Source organism: Chamaea fasciata, unplaced genomic scaffold (assembly GCF_029207755.1).
Source record: "Chamaea fasciata isolate MVZ Bird 193981 ecotype frontalis unplaced genomic scaffold, bChaFas1.0.hap1 SCAF_6, whole genome shotgun sequence".
In the NCBI taxonomy this organism is placed as follows: domain Eukaryota; kingdom Metazoa; phylum Chordata; class Aves; order Passeriformes; family Sylviidae; genus Chamaea; species Chamaea fasciata.
In genome coordinates this window covers 53,562,240-53,587,919 of record NW_027094091.1, presented here as the reverse complement: position 1 = coordinate 53,587,919, position 25,680 = coordinate 53,562,240, and the positions used below count along the sequence as shown (strand labels likewise).

General features: G+C 42.0%; 1 protein-coding gene and 1 long non-coding RNA gene across 3 annotated transcripts in view; one reads left to right on the top strand and one right to left on the bottom strand.

Moving 5' to 3' along the window:
- Positions 1–9,860: 9,860 nt before the first annotated feature.
- On the top strand, positions 9,861–23,108 carry LOC136291384 (uncharacterized). 2 transcript variants are annotated; one of them, XR_010721508.1, is made up of 4 exons: positions 9,861–9,941; positions 18,748–18,893; positions 21,729–21,875; positions 22,354–23,108. It is a non-coding gene; the product is annotated as an uncharacterized lncRNA (long non-coding RNA). The 2 variants fall into 2 exon arrangements; XR_010721510.1 differs by having other exon boundaries at positions 22,351–23,108.
- Positions 19,078–25,680, bottom strand: part of NOA1 (nitric oxide associated 1) — an 8,582-nt gene continuing 1,979 nt past the window's right edge. The window contains 6 exon segments of the mRNA XM_066186402.1: positions 19,078–19,993; positions 20,567–20,684; positions 21,492–21,608; positions 23,103–23,234; positions 24,437–24,633; positions 25,323–25,487. Of these exon segments, the coding sequence (XP_066042499.1) occupies positions 19,788–19,993; positions 20,567–20,684; positions 21,492–21,608; positions 23,103–23,234; positions 24,437–24,633; positions 25,323–25,487 (935 nt within the window). The 3' untranslated portion in view covers positions 19,078–19,787.

The following is a 25,680-nucleotide window of genomic DNA, read 5'->3' as shown; positions in this document are numbered from 1 at the left end:
TAAATCATTTAATTTCCTCCTCAGTATTTAATAGCCTTCAGTTATTTGCAGACCACTGGGCCCTGTTCTCACCCTTTAGGTTGGCTAGTGGCCAAAACTAAACTCACCAGCTCAGGTCCTCAGCTGGCATAAATCATTTCAGTACTTTTAATCTTTCTCATACTGTACAAGTTGTTCATTCCAAGTCAACGATCTGCTCATCAATTTTTTCTCTTTCAGCTCTGACCTCTCCCTACTGATAATACAATGCCCAGACTCAGCACAACATTCAAGAAACGAGTGCACCAGGGTTCTGGTGTAAAAGCAATCCAGATTGCCACTGGCTTTTTCTAAGCAGGTTGCAAGCCAATGTCTAATTCTGGTCTGCTATCCAGATAGTAGATTCTGTCTCCTTCAGTATTTTCTTTCCCTGCTGTGTACCTGTGGATGGTTTTGATAAAAATCATTGGGAAAAATTACAATTTAGTAAAACTCATCTCACTTCCATGTAAAATTTTGTAGGTTTTCCTCGCTCCAAAGCTTTTGTCTGCCTTTTTGAGTCACGGACTCTCAGGTCTGTTTAGCTCATTTAGTAAAACATAAGCCCCAAACAAATCTCCTTGGAGCGTGCACCATTTAATTGTTTGGGATTAGCTACCTCTGAAATGCAATGGCATAACCTATTCAAACCTGCTTACCAGGAGAGATGTAGGGGACACCTGTGATGCTTACAGATGTCTGCAGTGCAGAAGTGAAAGAACAAAGCTAAAGTTCCTTTATATTCTGAATTACTATCTAGTTGTGCTAGAGCTGCTGTGCAAACTGAAAACTAGTCCTTGGCTAGGCTGCTTGCAGCACATGTTATTCAAAGAATTGCGGGCCTGCCTGGGAGTAATTTTACTGCTTGCTACTGAAGGAACTATGCCTGCTGCATAGTGCTGTCATGAGGTGCAGAACTGATGTCTCTAATTGGATGTATTGTCCTCAGTAATTTCCCAGTGACTTCAGTCGAATAGCTGACAGAAGGAAACAGCTTCAGGCTTCTGTGTCTCTGAGGACTCAGCTTTCCTCACAGCCCAAGGCAGATGTTGCTGTTTCTGCTGCTCCAGGGACTGTGCTTCTGAGTTCTGCTTCTAAGCATAAATGCAGTCGCTCAGTCCAGAGTGTTCAGAGGTCATTTTGTGCCACGCAGCTCCTCAGAAACCACCCCACTAACAGGCTGTGGATGTGAAGCATGACAAATGGGCGTGTTATGAACAGCGATGGTTCCGCACAACACAGAAGGCAGGCTCACAGTGCTGATAAAAGACATGAAAGGCATTTAACACCCAGCTTTTCAATTGCCTAAGTAGAGTGATTATTTTCCTCAAGAAAGAAAACAATCATGACTGGGGTACTGCAAAATAGTGTGAGCTGAACACAAATGCTCGGAAATAGTTTTCGACAGAACGGACACAGCTGAACTAGTGTTTAGCAAACAGGTCAGGAGCTGGGGCTATCCCAGAGGGCCGCAAATGTCAACACGGCCAAGTAATTTCTGTGTGAGATGAAGGGAATTACATCCTACCCATTCTCTCAGAATAGCAACATAAGGGACAGTGGCGTGACTGCCGGCTTCTGGAGAGATGACCGTAGTTGCTTCTTGCCCTTCCACACTAAAATGGAACCTTCTGCATCCCATAAGGTATATACATCTATCCCACAGAGCAACAACAGGATGGTGAGCTGAGAATGACCAGAGTGCAGGTTAACAAAATAAAAACTGTCTTCTAAGACACACTGCAGATAACACTAGCAAAAAAACCCAGCCCTTTGTGCTCGCCAAAGAGCAGTTAGGGAATCAGATATTCGGATTTGCTAATTAGACAATTCCTTGCTATGTCTTCCTAAATAGCCAAAATGAATCACAACTGCTTTAGAAAATCCTGTTCTTTACCTTCAGATACATCAGGCTGAACACTCTCAGCTTCTTGAAGCAGACTGGCTAACACGTTAGAAACTGCAGACTATGAGAAAGCTGTTTCCAACACATTCATTCTTGAGACCAGAACTGGCCACATTATTTAAAGCTGCTCTGGGGTTGCTCTAAGCTGCACCATACACAGGGGATCTTAACATAGACAGTACCAGTGCAGGAAACCAGCAGGCTCCAGACAGATATGCTCTTCCTTCCATATGGGCTGCATATTTTTTCTTTCATTATTAGATGCTAGCAATATTGTAATGAGTGCTAATATTTGTCTCATCAGTGATCTCACAGGTCAATTCTGCTCTCAGCCACTAAATGTTTGGCCCTGATCCATGCCAAATGTGGGTACAGCCACAGTACATCCAGAAATTAACGCTGTTGTTAACTCTTGACAGGAACATCTCACATTCCCACATAAACACCATTTTCCTCCAGCTGTTACACAATCCTAGAGCTTTGGGACACCTTTCTAATCCAAGGAAAATCCACACAGAAGTTGTAATTTTAATTCAGGCCCTTGGAGTAGCACAAAGTAAGCTGTATGTAGCAGAGTCGAGCCAAATTTCAGTATACATGAAAGATTAACGATATAAGAAGATAAGAAAGAAGTCAATACAGGAAAAAGTTGAAATCTGAGTAGTTTACCTGACAAGTTATAGGAAAAGTGGCAAGTAAGACTAAAAAGACAAAACCGGACCTGAGCTGAGAGTTAAGCTCACATCAGAAGTTCTGGCAAGCTAGTGCACTGCAAATTATCCTGGACTTCCAAAGCTGCAGTTTGAAACTAGACAATTTTTAAACTAATGAAATACACGAAAAATGAACTCTACTTTCTGTTAGAGAAGTCTTTCTTCCTAGGAGGGGATCTTTCCTTTGTTCTCCATCACTTAAACTGTTCTAATTCCACTGCTGACAAAAACAAGTCCTGTTATGGAACAGACTATTTCTCTCCCAATTTATCCTGTTGTGTAAATCAGATCTGCAGAGATGTTAACCACGAATCTTGTAAGTTTTGAGATTTTCAAGACTTCCTGGAAAAATTCACCTCTTGGACTAACCTCTTGGTTATGTAAAACCACACTGAACCCAAATACTAGTGCTGACTTCTTTTTAGTTTATCTAAGAGTTAGGGTAGTGACAAGCTGTTTGCCTTCAATTTTAGAGCAGTTTTACCTCAAGACCCTATCTAATTTGGATGCAGCCACTTCAAAAGGAAGAAATGTGAGAGGGCATTATCAAATGTCTCCTGCAATGCCTGCTTTAATTAAGCTGTGTTGAATCAACTGCACTTTGAGCTTCCTATACCTTTGTTTGCTGGGTATGAATCATCTTCATCATTTCTGATTTCATTCTTTTGCTGATGGAAAAGATAGCAGGAAAAGATTCCTCAGGATTGATTAACTAAGCTCTCACCCCATTGTCCTTGGTAAGTTTAAAGAGAACTGGAGGTTATAATCATCTTTATCACTGCACGATGCAGAGCCATGCACATTTCCATCTTTCACTTTATCATGACCTTGCACTTAAAGGAGCACTTAGCTCCTTTAAGCACCTTTAGCTAAAGCAGCCATCCCCTCTCTCTCCAGCCAACAGTCTCCAAGACAGTTCTGGATAGATCTGGACCCCACTATGCTGTGGAGCCCCCTTTGGTGAGGCTGGCATTTTAATAGTGCTTATTGTGGTGTAGGGTACATGGCGTTAATTAAATGGGGGTTGAAATCAGTGCTTTGTCCTATACTACCTGTGTGGCTTTGGGCTGTTCACGTTGGATTATAGGGAGAGAAAAATAATCCTATAGCCATAATGGTACTTATTTTTTGTCAGCAGCAGAATTAAAATGGTTTAAGTGATGGAAAACAAAGGAAAGATCCCCCCTAGGACGGAAGATTTCTCTTACAGAAAATATATTTCACTGTGTTCTTTTGTTGAGCTTGCTTCAGCGATACTAAAGAGATGGCCTGATGGATCTGATGGAGCATTGATTCCATCTCCTGGTTGCCAACTGGAAGTCTGAATTGGAATAAGATTTTATTGCCACAGTAAAGCTTTGTAAGTCTCCTTCTTCTAAGAAGTAAAGCAGAACAGAAAGGAATTACAAAGAATAAACACATGAACTGTGGGTTTTTTCCCAGAGTTTAAAGGTGAAGTTGTACAAATATCAGAAACTAATTAAGCTGACTGTGTGATATTTAGTTATCTTAGATCCTGAGAGAAAAAAAAATTGATTTCTGTTGCACTGAATCAAATTACATTTTCATACTGATTGACACAAGCTGACTTTGCTTCTACTTGTCTTACAAAATTACCCGTTATCTGACTTTAGTTCTTGAAACTGGGCTGCTGACCTTCTGCAGTGATGCTATTTTAGCACTGTATTGATGAACAAACACTTTGTCTATGGGTAGCATTGGTCTGAAAGGTCTTATATACATCTTACCTTGCTTGTTCAACTAAGTGCAGGTTTGAAAAGGACATTATTTTTCCTAAGTGAAACAGTATTTTTAACCTGTGCAAGTGTGCTGTGCTGCTACCAGCTTCTACATGCAGAACCTTTTGTGTGAGAGCGTGAATGCAAGTAACAAAAGCCTTTTTCCTCCCTGAACTACAGTCAGCTTTTCAAACAAAGTCAGTGCCTGGAAACCAAGCACTGTCGTATGTTTGAGCTTCATGGCCCCTGCATCTGTCCCAGCTGATACCAAACACCCTTCTTCAGGAAGACGAGCCTTAATCCCCTAGCTGGTCTCACGTCTGGTGCAGGAAGGATGCTGAGCTGCATGATGGCCCTTGATCAGCAGTGGGACATGTGCAGAGTGTCTGGGGGGGGACAATATCTGCTTTAGCCCACTGCCTAGCCTGCTCTTTCCATGACCTCTTCCACTGTACACCAGTTAAAGCATGAATTAAACTGCCGTACAAAGGTAGGTACAAAATCCTTCAAATTATGACTGCTCATCTGACAAAAGCCCCAAATTCAAGGATGTGACATCTACTGCTTGTCAGTGGTGCCACAGTGCATGTATTTGATCTCTTATTGACAGGACAGCTGGTGTTCTTATCCTCTGAATGCTGACTGCACCAGCAGTCCGTATCGCTCCTACACCACAAAGGGAGAGGATGCTTCTACCTGTGGATTAACAGGGAAAGGTGAGGAGGATGTGGTACACTGCCCTTAAGTTTACCAAGAAAATGGTCCCAAATAGGTTGAAAAAGCACTAAAACATTTTTGGATGATACTAAACCTGCTCTCCTACTGTGAGAGAATTTATTATTGCTTGAGGGGCCGGGGGGGATATAGGAATCTGAAAATGTTGTATTGCTATTTGATGCACTTGGAAATGGATGATCTTCCTTTGATCTTGTGAAACAATTTTGAGAATCCCCTTGATTCCTATGGAAAGCAGGCGCACCTGGAACTGTCCAAGGACTCCAGTTCAAATAAATTTTGAATGCCTGACTCCTTCCACTCATTCATGCTTCTCATGGATTCCTGATGATATCTGTAATGGAAATTGTATGTGACATGTCTTTCACACTCATGGGCTTATCAAGGTAAAGCTGACAAGTTCTCTTTTCTCAGCCTCTGACTCTACATGACAACCTGTAGTAAGCCTTGGCAACTTCCAGACAGATGACTACTTCTGTTTTGCACAAGACCAGAGACGTTTTGTTGAGCGATAAAGTGCGTGTCACTGAGTGCTGGGGTTAAGTGCTGCTCAAAATACACCAAAAGCAATGAGGAACTGGCACAAGAAATGATGAAAGGGAGAAAAGGAACTTCAGTCTAGACCCGAGCACTGTGAAGAACTTGGTCACTTTACTGGGAGAACAGTTCAGATTTAAGTCAGTGGACAAGCTTTGGATGATAGACAAAAATGAATTCACATAGATTTCTTAGGATACAGCCATGTGCTCTATCTGTTTCCCGAAGTTTTAGATGGTTTTTCTAAGCACTGTGAATAATTTGGACACAGAAATCTGTGCTCAAAATCTCTGAGACAGCAATATGTAAAGGTTGTCTAAAAACCTGTCTATGTATTTGGGTCGTTGTTTCTAAGCACTGTAAAAAGAAGTTAAAAGGCTTTATCAATTTGCATGTGGTTCTCTTTCATAAAAATCTGTCCTTCCTATCTCATCTTTAGCTCAAATAATGTTCATTAAGGTAAAGTTCCTCTTCCTTTATGAAGGCTGAGGTAGGTGCTCTCTTAGATATTATTTGAAGAAAATCTGGATTCACTGAGTATTATGACAAAAACTTCTTATTCATTTGCTTCATTCTTTCATTTGCTAAATTCTTTCAATTTACATCAAATGAGTGTAAAGATATTTCCTTTGTTACCAGAAACTACTCCAGTACCACCTTACACAGGTATGTATAGAGACAAAAAGTCCTAATTTGTAAGACTAAAGTTTGTAAGACCCGCTAGCAAATGTGAGATGTTTGCAGATGGTGTTGATAGAAAGCAAAAGTGCCAGGATAAGCAGAAAGGATAGCAATAAATGAGGTAGAAAGGACATTCTAACAATACCAAAGTAGCCTTCAAAGATCAAGAGGTTGCAGCTGAGACAAATGAATAATGGTAGAAGCACAAGCTGCTGATGCAAAACCAGAAGAGAAATTATGGTTCCAGAGGTGGCAATAGCCTTCCCCTAAATTCACCAGCTCACATGGCCTCTGTTAGAGCAGATTCAGCCTGCAATCTGTTGTTTTTATTCTCATGCCAATATTACCTCTAGGGCAGAGGTGGACACTGACTTTACAGATGGGGCATGGGGACAGTGGTCACAGAGCAAAGCCAGCAGTGTTTCTCCTGCCCTACACTACCCTGCAACCCACCAGGTGCTTGCTCTTATTCTGCTCTGCCCGTTTCAGAAGTAGTACTCAAGGACTAAATTTCCACTTAATTTAATTGAGAAAGGCTGTAGGGCTTTACTGCTATCATTGTTTAGCAGTTATTTTTCCTGAAGCTGCAATTATCAGTGCCAATGCAATTCAGTGGGTAATGGAGGAAGTCAGGACAGTATACGCTTCACAACCTCTCAGGTGCTACCTACCCATGACACTTATTTATGAGGCTCCCACTCTGCTCTCCGTTTTTTCAGGAAAAATAAAAAGCGTGAGCTCTCCCTGGTTTAAACATACAGCTCATCTTTTACCCGTGCGTTTGAAGGAGTAGGGAAGGATTGCTGGGGGAGGAGGGGAAGAAATTCACGAAGTTAACAAGGATAATTAGAGAACAAAGGCAAGAAGTCTGCCCTTACTAATTTCAGCCCTTGAGGAGCTGATGAAGTGTCAAAGTAACAGACAGTTAAAGTCGTGGCCAGGAAAGACTTTTAGTAACTGAATTGTGGACGAGATAAAGTTTTTGTAAGAAAAGATGGTGAGATTTAGGCTTTGGTGAATACAAGGGTTACTTGGCACTCGGTAATATGTACTGAGGTGCTTCCAGTTTCCCCTTTGAGGTTCTCCTTCAGAACTTGGATCCCTGGAACAGAAGGTGCTCCTATGACAGTCGGCCACTCTTTACATTTTTCACCCCAGTCCCTGAAATTGTTCAACTTCAAGCCTTGGTCATTTACATTTTCCCATTAAGATTCTGCCCATAAAGAGCTGCTAAATGTTTCAATGCTTTCTTCATGAAGTCATAAAATCCAACAGACCAGCAAGTTGTTTCTACCTGTGGTCTGTAACCATCTGCAACATTCACTGATGTATGTATAAGCATCCAGAGGGCAGTGGCATATGTGACAACATTTAATACTCATTACTAAACTCAAATAGACCACTGGAGAATGTTACTTTGACATGAAATTGAATAATAATTTTAATATTCAAAGGACATAAACTAATTTCCACCTACAGTTTAGCCAAGCAGAAGGTATCATTGTTTAGTTTCAATAGCAATTCATTGCTTCTTTTGAACTGAAAGGACAGAAGAAAACCCTGAACCACCCATGAACACATGCAATGAGCAAACCTGCTACAAACCTTCTAGAAGGAAGAATGAGATATTGGGCAAGGAAAATCTTCCCCTTTGCAAGAAAGGGCTCAGTAGAACAAAGGCAAATTTCTTACCAAACATTGAAATAATGTAATAATAATGAATTATCCAGGCAACCTTCTGGGATTAAAATTGCAAAATACCGGGCTTTCTTGATGTAATTATTTTGTATGCCCTGCTTATTCCTACTCAATACTACAGTGTTAGATTTCTTTAATCAATTAAACAGGTACATTCATGATGCAGAACAAATTAAGTGGAACAACTTGGACAGCACTTGCATGTGGATTTCTCTTGCCTTCAGCCTGCAGTGTGCTATGCAAGTGTGCCATCAAGTGGTACAGAGAGAAAGAACTCGGCAAAGAACTGATCCTCCACCTTAAAGACAGGAGACCTGGTGTTCCCTGAAATGCCACCTTTTTATCCGTAAATAACCAGGGACAAATAGTCACGTGCCACCATAAAACTAGATGGGAAAGAGCTGCGTGGCTGGGGTTGCTGGGCACGTGGCTACAGGGGCAAATGTCTATGAATTTAAAAGCCTCTGAGGCTCTTGTAACAGGCTCGCATAAAAGCCTGACTTTTTTTTAAGTCTACCAAAGGCCATAATTACCACCCAGTGAGGTGTATGTCCCACATCACAGAACAAAGCCGCCCTTGAATGACCCTTCTGAAGTACTGGTGAGCAGCATGGCTTGTTCAGACAGATGATGCTGATTTCAATACAGCTCAGTGGAGCCCAGAAGGGAAACTGTCACTGCCATCTGGGACCTGCTGGTAATGCCTGGCTGGTGAAAGACCTGTGCACTGATGTAGTGATACCAGGAGATTCTCCACCCTCGTCCTTGCACTGCTTTCAGCCGTGCTGGGGCTGATGGGTTTGGCTCAGTTTGTCTCATTGGCGTCAGGGATTAGGGATTAATTCAGGTACATAAAGAAACATTTTTGTTGATTTCTGAGCATCCCGCACCCCTTCCATCACCAAACCTCAGCATCTCAAACCTGAATGCCACATAACTCTGAAAAAAATGTTTTATTACTTTGTTTTGGGGGGGTTGTTTTACATCCAGGTAATTTGGGCACATCCAAGAAAATAGTATACTTCAAGAGCTGCTAAGGCACCTGTAACTCCGTAAAATCAGTAGAATTTAACTGCCCCTAAATACCTTTAAAAATATGGTATTAGGTGATTTGTCTCTGAGCATACGAGTACATTGTACAAACCCACTGTTTTCTTGGTGGTTGGTGTGGTTTTATAAGTGCGGTGGGTGGTAATACCAAGAGCATCTTAAAGCAGATCTTGTATTTTTCAGACTAGCTCGGCTTTGCTTTTACCTCGTATGTATCTCTCACTTACGAATTACCATTGCAGTTTCCATTCTGGTGGAACTGAGCATCAAATGTTACTCTATGCAGTTTTTTCACCCCAGTATCAACACTCTTCCTTCGGTGAAAAAATGTGTCTTACAGTGCAACTCTGTAAGACAGTGTGTGGTTCGTGGTGAAGCAGACATCTGAAATAACACAATAGGAAAACGCCAAGGAAAAAGAACAATATGAGCAGTAACTGAAAGATTGATTTGGGAGCATCAGTAACTTGTGATTAGCAACACAGAGATGTTTGAATCAGGACGACAATTGGTAATTTCCCAAAAGCAAACAAACCAAACCATTAAAAAACAGCTTGTTCTCACTGTGAAAAGTGCTAAGACACATCCAGCTTTCCTCTTTTACACTGATTGTGAAGACTTACACTCAGTACGGTTATCCACGTGTAGGAGAAGGGAATACAGGTGACCTCACTCCTGACAAGTAACAACTGTGTTAATTACCCAATACAGCCTTGCCCCTGATGAGTCATAGCTGTATCCAATAAAGGTAAGTGTGATAAAAGGGAGTGGGTTTGCTGGGGAGGGGGAATCATGAAGGTACCTTGAGGAAGGGACAATGAGAGGATTATGAAGAAGAAGGAGCCTGGTGGTCACGGTTGTGAGGTCAGTCTGGGTCTGCAGTTAGAGCCTGGTGTTGGAGCCTGCAGTCGTTGTCTAAGCTGGGTAAAAGCCTGTGTTCAGAGTCTGCAAGCTAACACATGCAGTCATAGCTTAGTAGGAAATAACTAGCAGTCTGAGGCTGTAAGGGAAACCTACAGTAGGAGCTTGCTGCAGCCAGAGTTAGTGAATGGTTGGAGTTGGGATGGCTGAGCTGTAAAGAGGAATAAACCAGGACCCTTTTCATGCTGTGGTAAACAAGAAGCCTATGGCTGGGCTTGTTTCGACCCTCTAACAAGAGAGCTACTGCAACTATGGTCAGCTGAGCTGGGATATCTGTCTGTATTTCTGTTCTTCTGCGCAGCCCACCTTCCCTGGCAAGAAAGTCACATGAGTAGAAGGGAAACCCTCATTTAACCCTTGAGCACCACGTGTTACACTGGCATGGTGAAAGAGCGAGGTGGTCTATTCTCTTTCCTATAAATAAAACATACTGCGCACTGGTAGACCTCCTAAGGTAGCAAGGAAATGTGAGTGACAGGGAGAAGTTCCTCAGAAGACAGTGGGAAAGAACGAAAGATGATTGTTTAGAGATGTATACCAAGTTACCTGGGAAAGCAAGGAAAGGAGCACTCTGCTTACTAAAAATGTATACGCATCTGAAAATGCTAATTATTAAAACTGCAGATAGTCTCTCCTCACCTCGAGTGCTGTTGGAAAAATAAATCTGCTGATGCATGGAGGCATGACTAAGATATGGAAGACTTGGAAAGCAGCATGTGAAAAGTAGAGGTTGTGCTTTAAAGTGATTAAGGAAGGTGAACATCAGACTTTTCCGAACTCTTCCAAGGTGCTGCCTTCCCCCTTCCTGTCTTGGCATGCTCGAGTGACTGCAATGCTGGTTCATGGAAAGGGCAATTTGTCCTCTGCTCTTCTATAGCAAACCTTAAATGAGCTTTTCTGTTCCTCACAGCGTGGCCAATGTGCTGCTCAGTCCTGTACAGCCAGACTGGCCCGGGCTCTTGCTTTTGGTAGAATTTGGTCTGAAGTTTGTTGCTGATAGATCTGTGTCAAATAAGGGCCATCAAAGCCGAGGGCAGTGCTTAGAGGCGCCATCACATATGTTCTCATGATCTAGCTGTGTTTGCTCTAAGCCTTGTGTTTAGCCTGCAAAAATGAATGAAAATGCTCCAATTCATAGAAAGCAATAATGTATTATTAAACAGAGAAGCTTTCAAGCATCTCTGTTTATGTGTGCAAACCTCCCTCAGGAAAAGCAGGCCGAGTTCAGTGAGACTAATGGTCTCTGTGGAATAGACAGAGCTACTGTGCAAAGGTTTAGAGGATCAGAGCTAATGGTGTTAAAAATCTCAATGGCAGAGAAGTATCTCACAGCAGTAGGATGGAAGCTGCCTATTCTGCTTCACTGTCTTAAAAATTATGAAGTTGACTTAGATGACATTTTAATTGAATTTACCTTTTCCTTTCATCTGCTCTTCATGTCTTCTTACTGCAACTTGTAAGACTTCTCAATTTCAACTTCTGAAATTGATTTTCTCATAATTAATTGGACAATTAACTGTAACTTAGTAATTATTTATCAAGTATGCTCATTATGCAAATACCTACAGATATAAAATATATCCACACTCAATGTATTTAATAAGAAGGCATCACTGTGGATATTATACAATTGTTCTTCACTTGCACCAAATATTTGAAAAGAAAATGTTAGAATTATATTTATTTTTGCAGTCACCATAGATTTTTGAATTGTGTTGTAGAATGTGTTCACTGTCATCACAGACCAGTATGCAGTAGCTTAATTAATGCTGAAAGGTCTGTAGAACATCCCCTTCATGTAGCCCAGGTCTCACCCATGAGCCATAACTGGACTGTTTGCATTCCTGGAGCACCTGAGGGCCAGTCATGGTTTGTGCTCCTTGGATTCTGCCATTTGATCAGACTGATCCCTAGACTGATGTGTAGCACTGTATCATCTTGGATTAAATTAATGGCAATAGCTAATCACTGAAAGAGCAAGTACAAAAGGAGGAGCAATTTTACTGGTAATCACCTTGGCCTGCCTGGTTCTTGTTTCCATGCTTCATTCTTTTGTCTTCTCTCTTTATTCATTTATCCACTGATCCACAGTACATTAATTTTTCATATAGAGAACCAAGGAACCGTAAATGTCAGTTCTTGGTCTCATTTCAGCATGCCCCGCTCCTATACCCATAATTAGTGACTTCTTTTGAATTACGGTTGGCTCTTCCCCCTACCTTTTTTTTTTTGTCTGTTTGTTTTTGGGGTTTTTGGTTTTGTTTTTGGTTTTTTGCTGCTGCTGTTTTCATCTCCATTATGAGCCACTCAGAGGAAGGTGAAAACACTGAAATGGAAAAATTTTGGAGGTCTATGGTTATTTCTGTGATTGACTATTTTTATGGCTGTTTGAGAGGCAAAGCATTGGAAATAATTGGCCTGCAGTTATTTGTGTTTGCTGTTAAAATATTCATTTTCCCAGCAACTTGGAAAGTTCAGCAGGCCACTTTATGTTTGGAAAGTTAAATTGCATCAACATTTAGCAGAAGAAAGCTTCAGGGACCCAAGAGCAAACGTAAAGAAAGGTATATATCACTTCAGAAATCAGAGTTCAAAAGAAGTACTCAGGAGCACTTATGGGTGGGAATCCAGAACATTGTTACTCATATATTGACCACAAAAAGTTTTAATGGAAAGCCTGTGATATGATCAGTCTGATTAGGTTGTTTTCAAGAATTTCAGCTGTCACAGCATGCTCAGTGAATGGCTTTTTGTTTTCCCTTTTTGAAACTTTCCCAGATTTTTTTTGAAGGATATTATTTGCAGTCTGATTTACCTTTGTCTGTCCCTATTTTCCCTGGTAGTCTGACTGCCTGAAGAACCAGTGAATCCTATTTGTGTCCCTGGTAATTCACTATTCCATTTGCAAAAAGATGTAGAAAAACCCCCAAAGAATCCAGTATTGTTTAGGTATAAATTATGCTTTGGGTCCTTCTTTTTCAAGAAAGTAAATCTCCAGGAAGTAAAAGAGATCCAACCAAGATAGTTCTGGCTTATTTGTAAGATTCTAGAAATAGAAAATGTCTAGATGCTTAAGGAAGATGTATCCCATCTGATCCACAACTCAGGGACGTAAAGATGTAATGTTTAGTGGCAGGTTACACAATCACAAATCCACAGATTCCTTGGGCCACATTGCTCAGTAATTATGCAGTGCTTAGATGCTTTCAAGTGAAAGTGGGTTTAGGTAAAAGCAGAAGTAAAGCAAAGCTCAAATGAACTGTGAGTCGTAAGATCTCACTATGCATCATACTCTGGAAAATAAATAAAAGTCAGTGGTAGTATCAGCAGGAATGTTATTACGTTTACTCATTGTGTAAACACAGAGAATTAATAATCTATCATTTAAGGTTTTATATGCACCCAAGTAAATTAGCCCCAGTCAAACCAGTATCCCTTCTATCACAGTGTGAATAAAATACAGTCACTAATGTTATCAAAAGAAAAGGTATTTCCTTCAGGCAGCCTCTGGCATCTCTCTTAGAAATCATTTTAATTGAAGTTAGAAGATTAAAAGCAATAAAAGTGAAGGTTTTCCTTCCTTTTAAACCTATATCCATTTCCGTCTAGGTTTTCATCTTCTTACCAGCATGACAAATGTTTTTGAGGTTTGGTGTAAATGTGATGCAATTTCAGGAGAACTCAAAACAACATAAAACTTTGACAGATTGTTGAATATCAGAAGCGTATGTAGTATTCTTTATGCTTTTTCAAAAGCTGACCTGTTGGCAGAAAATGGAACGATGTCACTTTCTTTACACTTAGATTTTGTCAGGTACATTAGTCCTAACCCAAGACCGGAAATAGATTCGTGCAAGCATCTGTTTACCAATGTATGTTCATAATGCAGTTCAAGATAAACATGCTAACACTGAAAAGAACATAACTTTCAAAAATTACAGTCACATGCAGCATAATGGGGTTTTTTCATAACTAGTTGAATGTAATGCATACTTTCCCTTAGAAGTAGCATTCTAAGGATTTATACATGTGGTTAGTTTCATCCTGTTGTGTTGGTTGACCTTGACTTTCAGTGAGGCTGCCCAAAATGTGCTGAAGGGCTTGCTCGGGTTTTGTTCGTTTGTTTCACTAGAATTTCTCTTTGCTGAGCGGAAGTGACAGCTTTAACCTCAATTTATTTTTGTAAGAGATGTTTAATGATCTTCTAAGTTTGACAGCAAAATGACCTGTACACATGGATAACTTTGAGTGCAACAGTCCTGTGCTCATTCTCAGTGGTGTTCATTTCCACTTGAGCCAGTTCCTTTAATTTCTAGTGCGTTGCTCCTTTGGCCACCATCAGCTTTACCTCCCTCATGCTGCATTAGCCTGCCAACTGCAGGGCACTCTGCAATTTTTCCATAGAGTCCCCTCAATAAAAACTTGACTGGAAGGCTGCCTTTTCAGAATCAAGTATCATAACCCTAACCTAAGTTTCTGAATGGTTCAAACAGGACTGTTTTGGCCTGCATTGCTGGGGAACATCAGCAATTTTATTTCTGGTTGTTTTATTTCTGGGTTTACTGTAGTTTTGGTGTCTTTCTCAAGCATGCCACTCTACATGTCCCTCTTTCAGAGGGCACTTACATCCCTCAGCCTCCTCCTGACCCCCTTTGTCTTTAGCTTTCCTTTTTTTGTAGGCTTAGGAATGGGGAGAATAGAATTTGCCAGCCCTTGTGGATTTAGGCTAATAAATGCCATTTATTAGTATCCCTGCTGCTTACTCAATGACTCAGTATTCTTAGCCCAGCTCTCAGGGTTTTCATTTGTCAAGGTCATTACACATTATTAATTTGTTGAGGGTTTCATCCCACAAGAGCCCCTACTGGTTTGCTGTAAGATAATTAATCGCATCATTTTTCATAAACAGCATACAGTTCATTCCCTTCTTTGCCACAGCTTTCCTTGCTGTGAAGTTTTGACATCCCTGTTGGTCATCCTCAGGATGTATCCCACCAGTATCACATATAAATAAATCATGCAGGCTGAAGAAATTGAATGTGAACGGGCTTATTGGCCAGTTCTCAGCTCCTGCTTCTCAAAGAGGACTGGCAACAATAAACCAAGTGGCAGTCTGCCACTTCCATTTCACTCATCTGAAGGTGCTTGTCCGTATGGATGCCAGCGATCCTGAAACACTCATTCCTTTTTATGACTTCCACACTCAGCAGTACTGACTACCACTGCATTTCAAAGTGTCACAGGCTCTTTTAAAAAGGTTGAATTATGTATTATCACAAAAGAATTCCTGGGAGGTACTGCACAAATGTAACCACAAGTCCTAGATTTCCATGGAGGGAGCACAGAGTGCACAAAGCCCAGCGACAAGTGGGTGTGCTGTAACATGGATGTCAAATGACTGTTTCCAAAATGCTCGCTGGATTCATAAAGATTGGACACCCAAATTTAAAAGCATTTGCCTGTTACTATAGTTTTAGCCAAAAAATCTCTACTCTTAAAATCTGTGGAAATTTTTTTGTCAGTATAGATAAATCTTAAATTTTGCCCAGTGAATCTCTGTGTCAGTTCATTGCCTGGTAGGTTTTAGTCAAAGATATTTACTGTATTTCCCAGTTAGCTCACATCAGGAAAAAAATGTCCTCTAAGGCACCAATTTGTAAGACTTAGATGCATGCATGCTGTCTGACATGTTTTACATATTGGGAGGAATTTCTTTTACTTCTCTAAATTTCCCTTATTCTTTGGACAAAAAGAAGTAATATGCTCAAAGCTCTGCCTGTGGGTCCCCTCACCTCGAAGAGTAACAAAGTATGAACAGCATATCAGTGGAGTTAACCTCCCTCTGTTGGATGTCATGTTTTTACTTTTTTTATTCTTTTCTCTCTTTTCCCATTTTTCCTCTGCTTGTCATAACTGAAAGAAGTTCAGCAAATTCTCAGAACTTTTGTATGTGTATTTGACATATTATTTTCTTGTCCCATTGATAGTGTTTACAATGTATTTTGTATTCGCAGGATTTTATCAAGGTCTTGGCAAATCTGACATGTAGAAGCTCAAAGACCTGCTTCTAACCTTGCCTGCCTTGACTTTTAGAAAAAATGTCAGGCTTCCCTCACTTCACTGTGTTTTTCTAAAATTAAATGTTTGTTTTGCAAATACAGAATGTACTGTAGAAGTGGTTTTCTCGTCTTATAGACAAACCAAAGCCACACCAAATGTTCTAGAGGTGTAGAATAAAACCTCTCTAACTGTAGATAATTTAAATTTTCAAAATTCATGTGACTATATACATGTTTATTAATTTCAAACTTCAAACAATCAAATTTCAAACAATCTGCCATGCACAGGGAAAAATCAGGACTAATTTTGTAGTTACATTTTTATTTTCAATTAGCAAATGTGTAAATGTGCAAATGTTTCTGATCTCAAAAACTGCTTGCTGAGTTGAGGTGAACCCTTACAACAGATGTAGTACATTTTCCTTTGTGGTTTTGGTTGTGGAGCATACATCAAATCACAGAGACATGGTATTTGAGCTCTGTGGACAGATTTCTGACAGTTTTGTGAAGAAAACCTCTAGCTATTTACATTTCCCTCTGTTTCCATAACACTTGTCAATTGTACCCCATTCTAGAACTGTTTTAAGGTCTGTGGGGCCGGAAGTCCAGGCCTTAGTTTTGAAATGTTCCTGTGGTAAGATTTGCATGTAAGACCACAAAGTTTAAACCTTCTTGTCTCTAAATGCAGTCCTCTTTTAAGCAATTTCTGCTACTTACTTTTTTCTTCTATTTGTTCCAGCTTTTTTCATCTTCTTCACTTTTTGAGTGTTTGTAGTTCTTAATCTTTTTACCTTTCTTTTTCCAGACACTTCACTGATGGAAACATATACAAACTTCTATTCTATAAAAGTTTGAGGCACAGTCTGTGCAAATTACAGTCTGTTTCACATTGGTAATGGAGTGACACCACTCCGGGCAGTGCTCCAGGAAGAACTAAAGCCACCAAATGTGTGAGAACTTTACGAAGCAAAAAGGCAGAGCCAGGGGTATTCACCTCTGCTGCCTATGACTATTATGCTCAGCAGTAGATATTTTTACAGAAACCAGTACAAAGATACTTTTAAGATGGAAGCTAGATAGTCAGGAGTGATGGATTCTCTTGTGGCCTGTAAGCACAGCTCTGAATTCGGGCAGTGCAGAATTGCATCATCCCCAAAAGAACGTTATAGTGGCTTTTGCCTCAAAAAGCTACAGTGCCTGTAAGACCTTTGACGTGTAAAAGAAAGGGGAAGTGCTGTCTACCAGTCCCTTTTCATGATGTATGCCACCCACACACCTGTCGTACAGCCAAGGATGAAAAGGAATAGGTGTCACTTTGGTAACTTTCAATACCTTCACCTACTTTTGGGTTGTGATATTAAGCTGGCAGTTCTGGCAGATCTTGATTCTCTCTCTCAGTCCCTCTCCACCATCTGATGCATGTAATTCATCCAGGAAGAAGTCTGGATTGGTGCATTTGTTCAAGAGGCAGAGGCCCGTCTCAGTATTCTTTTGCATTCTTCTCAGTATTCTTGCTTAAGACATAAACTGAACAACATGACTTGTTCATGCTGTTTCTAGACACATGAAGTTGTTTAGCCTCTTGCCAGCTTGAAAATGTTCAAGATACTGAGTTTTGAAGAAATACACAAAGCAACATAGCTCTTCCATTTAGCTATGAGCAAGTCAAGGAAAGTACTTGATAAATCCATGGCCTGCTCAAAAAAACAAAAAATGGGGAGAATTTGTACAGAGGTTGTTTGCTGTGTGTCTACAACAGTTGAGATAAATGGCACTTTCTCTTTCATCAACACAAAAGTAATTTTGAAAAAAAATGTCTAAAAAAAAAAGCTTCTAGAATCTTGTTCTTAAACATTAAAAAGATGGTGCTTTTTCCTTTTGTGAAGGGGAAATTGAAAATCACAGCATTGTGAAGATTAACACAGCAAAAACAGATAATCCGCACACCAGTCCTGCTGGCAACTCTTTCAGTAATTTTGGCAGTCAAATGTCATGCCTGCCAACAGCACAAAGAAATCCAGCCAATCTGGAGCTTGCTGCCTGTGCTCTGATGCTTGCCAAGCACACCCTAGGAGTGGCCACACATGTGCTGGCTTTCACAACAGAGAAACAGAAGGAAAACAGGAGAGCTGTGTGAGTCACAGCCTGAGCAGGGAGAACATGCTGCCATAGTTTTTTTTTTTCTTCTAGAAAGAAGTAGAAAGAACTTCCTGACAATTCAAGGTGAGGGTGCACGTATTTTTGTCTAATGTACAAGAGGAACTCTAGTCTAGACACAGACTGAACACATGTGAACCACATTCACTGGCAGCAGCTTGACCTTCACAAAGAAAACTGATTTTCTACACAGCTTTAATTGGGCAGCCGCCAGCAAGGACAAGGAACTCCCTCAAGGCAGTGCCAAACTTCAAACCCCACAGCACCCAGCGCTCCTCAAACTGACTGTGGCCCTGCTTGGCCCACCCCATCTCACCAGACCCCAGTTTGGGAGGCAGTACAGGGCGAGGAAGAGGTCAAGGAAGTGGTAGAGCGTGGAAAGTGGCTCCACAGGAGGCCCTAGCAGCCTCACATAGGGGATGAGTGTCCCTGAGCAGGGGCTGCTGACAGACCCACATTGGTGGGGCTCGGGGGAAACAAAGAGCAGGGCACAGGTTCAGGTTTCCCTAATGGAATTCCAATACATCCCACAGGCAACAATGGTGAGAAGAGGATGCTGAATGAGCCAGTGATTTCTGCTGATCACCCAGGCTTCTTCAGGATAACAGCCAAGGACCCAAGCACAGCAGAGCTCCCTCTGGGGACCAATGTACTGACTGAGAAAAACATCAGTGAAATGGTAAGGAGATTAGAAGATACTCTTTCTTTGCTTCTTTTTCAGCAGACTGGCTGGCCATGTGTCTCTCACAGTCTGCCTGTCTTTGGCAGATTGAGCATGTTTATTATTGCACTGGAGCTTTCATGTGTTTAGCAAGATGCTTATGCCCACACAGAGTACTTTGTCAACTAGGTCAACAAAAGAGCATCTTTGAAAAGTTTTATTCTATACCCTTGATTTCAAAAACCTGTATCCAAGCTACAAAAACCAAATCAAAGCAGTGAAATGCGAAACTTTCCTCTTCGGGCACGTGAGCAGACCTGCTTTCCATAAAATCACTTTTCCTGTGCCCAAAAGCAAGATACTGCACACCCTAATCTGCTCCAGATGCTGAAGGAGAGAAAGGACACAACTTTTGGTTGATGTTGTTGAATCAGTATCAGCCACTAGAAGGATCATACCCCTACTGGAGCATTCCCTGCTCCTTTCAACTCCTTCCACCCCCTTAACTATGGAAACACCTTAAGAACAAGGTGACGATTTCTGACATGAGGGAGCATGCCTGCAAAAAAAACACCTACTCTATGAGCAGCAAAGTCAGACCAGGTCAGGCAGGCAAGTTTCCACTCTGTATTTCAAGAGGGGACAGGTAAAGGGATCTGCCAGTTGATGCAGATCCCAGGGAGAAGCTGTTTCTCCTCCCACAGCAAGGTCCCAGCCCCTCAGTTCATTCCCGATGGCTGCAGTACAGCAGCTAGATCAGATGTGGACTCGTGGAGCTCCCCTGCAAGGCCTGCTTTCCAAAACGTGCCTGCTGGCCTTTCAAAGTAAGTCCAACATTTCTTGAACACCAATACGCCACAAGGTTCTCCAGGGGCTGTTCTGTCTTCTGCCTTGCTCGGATGACGAGAAGCGCTAACCCCTTCCCGTGGTTCTTAGGTTTTCCACAAAGGAAGGAGGCTTTTTGGTCCTGTAGGCAGGAGTGCCTGGGATCCGGGCCCCTCTGATGGTACTGATGTAGGGCAGAAGGGGAGGCTCCCGCACCACCAACGCTGTGCCCTTGGGAGTGTAGGCTCGGAGCAGCAATTCCTCTTCTGCGTGAGCCGTCACTGCCACCCAGCCTGCACAGCCAGAGAGAACACGGACAGTGAGGAAGACAAGTCCCTAGGATCGAAACAAGGTTCTGACACAAACTACTGCTTCCCAGAGTGGCTAAAAATCTGAGCTACCCTCGTGTGGTTGCTTGAGAAACCAAGCTCAAAGGTCGTATCCAGCCCTTTCCCAACAGAAGGCAGCACCTAAAGCCACGTTACTCTTCTCAGACACAGCTCTCTCCTGGTTAACTTGAGAAATGGTGGGAACTACCAAAAACACGAGAATGAAGCTTTCCAGTCAATGGCCCTTTCCCTCTCACTTGGACAGCTGACAGTGTCACAGCCATTCCTGATGCTGTACAACCTGTATGGCAGCCAAAGCATAAAGTATCCCAATCCCGTACAAGCATGGCTGTCAATCTCCATTCTTGAAGGCTGCCATGCTTCAGCAGGACAAAGTCATGGCTACTATGATTTTGTGTTGTTGACAGTCCTGCTCTGAGCAGGAAATACAGCTTCACCCCTTCACAGGCCTCTTCCCGTCAATGTTCCTAGGATGCAGACCCTGCAAAGCAAACTAGTGAAGAAATATTAAATTACCTGCAGAGGAAAGCTTGATATCTGCAACTGCCTCAGTGGTACCAATTCCTTTCAATGTAATGTCCTGAGGGACAAGTGGGGGGAACTCTTTCATTCTCTCTTCCCCACCCATGGGAACCTAAGATTGAAACACAGGGAAATAATTTAACAGTCAAGAGATGCTTCAGCACTCCTACCTCAAACTGGCAAGCAAGGCACAAGGGAGAATAAAGACATTAAACATTTGTGAGCCAATGAAGAGCTGAATTGAATAACCTCCAAAAGTTATTTCAGGTTTGCCAGAACAGTCAGGATCACATCCAGAGGAACCCTGTGGGAAGTGAGCAAAGTTGGAGTACCCACTGCAGGATGCAGCTGGTGGATCAGGCCAGCTGCCTTGATGTGAGTGACAGCACTTGTTCTCCACGTGCACAGGAATGGAAATACCAGGACAGGGACAGCTCACCCCATCTCCCATCAATCTGCAACTGCTACACAGAACATTGCCATACCAAGGAAAAAGTCAGACAACCAAGAGATCAAGATATGTGCAGAAGATGCAGCAGGAACGGAGCAAGAAAATTTTTTAGCTGCAGTATGTTCTGAAGCCCTAGTCTGCAGGTTTGCCATGGAAAATATCCCCACTGCTGCCTGCACTTTAAGGCTGTTCAAGAAGAGTCAAGTATGAGTAAGCAGAGCACTGCAAATCTTATCAGCCTGAATGCTAGAAACAGAAACTCTGCTGAAAATGCATCACCTTGAGTGCTCTCTCCTAACACACCTCAGCCATGCAGTCTGTGCAAGAGTGCTCCACACGGCGCATCTCCACTCACCCACTGCACAAGTCCCAAACTCCTGACACCTGTGGATGTTCCCTGTCAGTTTTGCCCCAGACAGGGGTCCTGCCTCCCTGCAGCCACAAGCTCCCCCCAGCACCTCCCCTTACCTTTAGGAACTCCTGGGCTGCGTGCTTCTCATAGATGGTGTCTGCATTACTCAGTGTAGTAACGTGGACTGGCAACAGGTTAGAAGCCAAGACAGAAAACCAGGCAGGCTTTTCTCCCTGAAATAAATACCAGAAGGATGTTAAATATGCTAAGAGAAAAGCAGCTCTAAATTGCTCTCTCCTGTCTCATTTTTTTCCTGCATGTTGAAAACCTGCCTGCTTGATGCCCCCTCCAAGTCTGAGGTGGGATCTGCCAATGACAGCAGCCAGGGTTTATATAAAATTGGGATCTGAGTTTCCAGAAGAAAAGACCCACAGCTTCACCATCCTGCCTCAAAGCACCGCCAATGCCACATTTACTGCCAGTACAGCTGCTCAGCTCAGGTAAATCATCCAAGAGAGATCTTTGCTCTCATTTAATTCACAAGAACAAGCTCAGTGTGGTTATTTAGTGCAAGAGGTGATGGATATATGGTCTGGTGCTTCTTCTCCTATCACTCTACAGTTCTCACACACAGTGCTAATTCAACAGTACTCGGTTCCAGCTGCTCTCATGCTATGCAAAGTTGGTGGAGCAGTTTCAGCAGGCACTTGAATCACATTTGCAGGAAGAGCAAACAAGGTCAGAGAGGGGAGAGACCTCTGCAAACACTGCTAGTAGCCAGAAATAAGTGCAGGAATTCCTTCAAGTTCAAAGGTCTAAGCTGAGGCAGGAGCTTCTGTCAAGATCTGAGCACAACTGTCCTCCAAGATCTCGGGAGGATATACATACACAAGACTGATACATTGATGCATGCTCCTGCCATGATTTTTTTACTTTACAGAATCCTGCCCCACCACCTTTCTGGTTTTCTTCCAGCAGGTCAAGAATATCCTTAGCAAAGTACCAATTCAACATTTCTGTGGTGATCTTGGAAAGCAGACCGAAACAAAGGAATAGCCACACACACCTCTAAAACAGGGCAAGCTACTGAGAAAATGATCTAAGAACTATGATAATGTTTAATGTTCTTATGAAAGAAACAGCCTCTCACAGAGGAAGCATCATGGGAGGCCAACTCCACAGTTCAATGAAGGTGTATGGCATGGGATTTTTAATAAATGGAAGGAATTACTGGCAGAGGGGACACACAGCACATTTGAAGAATATTTTTTACAGAATCTAAAATACATGTGAAATTAATTGCTTCCTTGGGCAAGTTCTTCAGAGGTCTGCCAGGAAAGAAAAACCTCTATCTATGATTTTCTCTCTTAGCAGATAGCTTTCAGAAAACACAGAAATGAGGAAAACCACCTGTTTTCCCAGTTAATTTGGACATTCTCCTCCTTCCTTCATGCCTCTTTCTATGTCATGGGAAACACATTAAACTGAAGATGTTTGTCAGCATTCAAAAGCAGTTCCCACTATACACTATGTAATGCATGCTGGTAACTAGTAACAAACCTTTCAACTACCCATTCCAAGGCATTCTGGCTTCACGCAGTGATTCAGCAACTGATTCATTATCTCCAGCAAGGAAAGGGTCTGGGAAAGCTAACCAGAAAGCATATAAAGGCTGGTACTACAGTAAGAGATGAAGCAGCTGCTAGCAAAATCCTTTCTTCCCTTACCTCTAAGTAGTCTATACGTCCCAAGGCTGCTAAGAACAAGACCATTCCTGGCTTGAGAATGAAGGTCCGCGGAACAATGGCATGTGATGGCAAAACAAGCTTTACTTCCTTCTCTGTTAGGAGATTCAAAACCTGTAAAATAAATTGTCATAACTCATTCCAGATGTTTCAATGGGAGCAATGAAGTTAGCCTTGGCATTATATTGATAGAGGAAAAACATCAAGTAAAGCAACGTCAAGAACATCTGACACAACAGTTCAATCCCGGTCCACACAGTAAGTGAGAAACAGGAAAAATCTCCCCTGCCAAAATCTGCCAGACAATCTGCTTGTCCTTCACTCAGATTGAACACTGACTACAGGGACAAAACTTGATCTGAAACTTGGCACAGAGCTCTCCAAAAGACAGCACGAGCATAATCAGGATCAGCAGCAACTATTTCTGGATGCAGGAAGTATTTTCCACATGTATTCAACTCCACAAGAAGGGAAGAAGACACACAGTCTCAAGTTACCAAACCAGGTCTCTAAACTGATGCCAGTCTTTACACTGGCTATCAGAGACCTAGGTGCAGGTTAGTAAAGCAGGTTATGGTCTGTCAACTACATCACTAGAAAACCAGCAGTCTTCTAGAGTTCATGAAAGCAGCACTGCACTTGAGCTGTAAAGTCTCAGCATGGTCCTTGCACTTCATTCTTTTCAGAACATTCCTGTCTCCCTGTACTATACAATCTTCCCCCAAAAGATGACCTGTAGCTCTGCGTGGATATTAAAAAGACCAAAAAAGCAAAATATGCCTGTTTTGGACAAGTGCACCTTGTCAGCACTGGCTTCAGTAGGGCATTGCTCTACTGATAAAGGCCTGACGTTTTGGAGCCGGTAGTAGCAACAGCATGGATTCTCCTAGCTTCAGGAGAACGCTTTCTCTAAGATGTGGTTTGGTCATATAACTCTGGTTACCCTCCTAAGCTCCACCTTTTTCTGCAGCCTGGAAGAGCTAAAGAAGTGCCAGCTGCATTGGGTGATTGATGCTGGTGTGAACTTGCTAAGAGCACTCTTGCTTACTTCCCTTCATTCAGAGATTGTGGAAGCTTGGTGATGCAGTCCTGCAGTTCCTTTGCAAAGCTGGCAGTATTGCACTACTCAGAAATGCAACGGCATTACCACATGAACCCCTCTCAAGCAAATACAAACCTTATCTTAATACAATTCCCAAACTAAGAGAATCCTAATGCCAGGACCACCACAGAAACACTCTCCCACAGGCACAGATAAGGCAGAACAGTCCTCCCAAACCCTGTCACCCCAAAACACAGCACCACAGAGTACCTACACAGTCTTCCTTTACAATTCCTGGAGTGTCAAAACACCACCGAGCATCCTTCACTTCGTTGTGAGTGAACTCCTCCTTTTCCTCATGCTTCTCAAGGGTATCTCTAGGATCTTCATCCATGCTGTAGGAGAGCATGTCAGGGTCAAAGTCAATCTCAGCATTAGACTTCTGCTGTTGAAATGTTCTTCCAACTCTTCCTGGATTAAAATGAAAGGTTTTCCTGGTAATTTACTTATTAACTTGCTTTCCTTCAATCAAACATCTGCCCCTTTCACGGCTTAAAAGAAATGCACATCACTAATATAAGGTGATAAAGACACCATGTGGCTAGAAATTTGTGTGTTCAAAAGCCAAAATGATAAAAAAATCCCTCCTATAATTCTTGCTTAGGACTCCTCATGTCCTAAAATCTCAGCAGGGACAAGATCACTTTGTTATTTCCACTTTATGGTAAAGCAGGCTGCCTTCCTTTTTCAGTGCCTCAGACTGCCAAACACAGAATTATCTGAAAACCAGAGCTATCTTCTGGGAACCCCCTCTTCTGAATATATACTAAAATGATGTACAACCCCTGTAGCCTGCAGCCCAAATGCGATTATTTAAAATTAAACTTATTTTCTTTATTTGGGAACAAGAGATGGCTCAGACTGTGATATCTTTGCAAGATGCTAAGGTATCAGAAATTGCCAGCCTCATTCAGACAGGAGATGCATTGCACAGAGGAACTCTCTGCTCCTACAGCAGCTGACAGGTATTCAAAAATACTAATGATGCTGCTTATGGAGGTCTTGCCCTCATTAATCTGGGAGCAAACACTGGTCAAAATAACAACCTTTCTGTAATGCAGCGTTTTCATTAGGGGCAAAAAGGTAGCACCTTTACTCACCCACTAGATAACCCTGCTTTTTAAGTTGATTAAGGTACTTTTTTTCTTCATAGCTTAGCTGATCTTCTGTTTTTGCTGCCTCTTCTTTTAGCCTCTCCTGCCTTCGGAATATCCTGTCACATGTAGGGTTAATAATTGGAAATTTCAACAGGTTCAGTGTTGTTCCTGGAAAAACAAACAGAAAGCACTTTTGGGTCTCTGACTACCTGATAAATTTCAGCTCTGAGGAACAAGATTACAAAAGTACTGCTTCTCTAACTTTGGTGAAACAGAGTAACACAAAGTCAGAGGTGGAACTACAGCTGCTCCCATAAAATACTAGCTTCCCAACCTGGGAAAGGAAAAACAAGCCATCCAC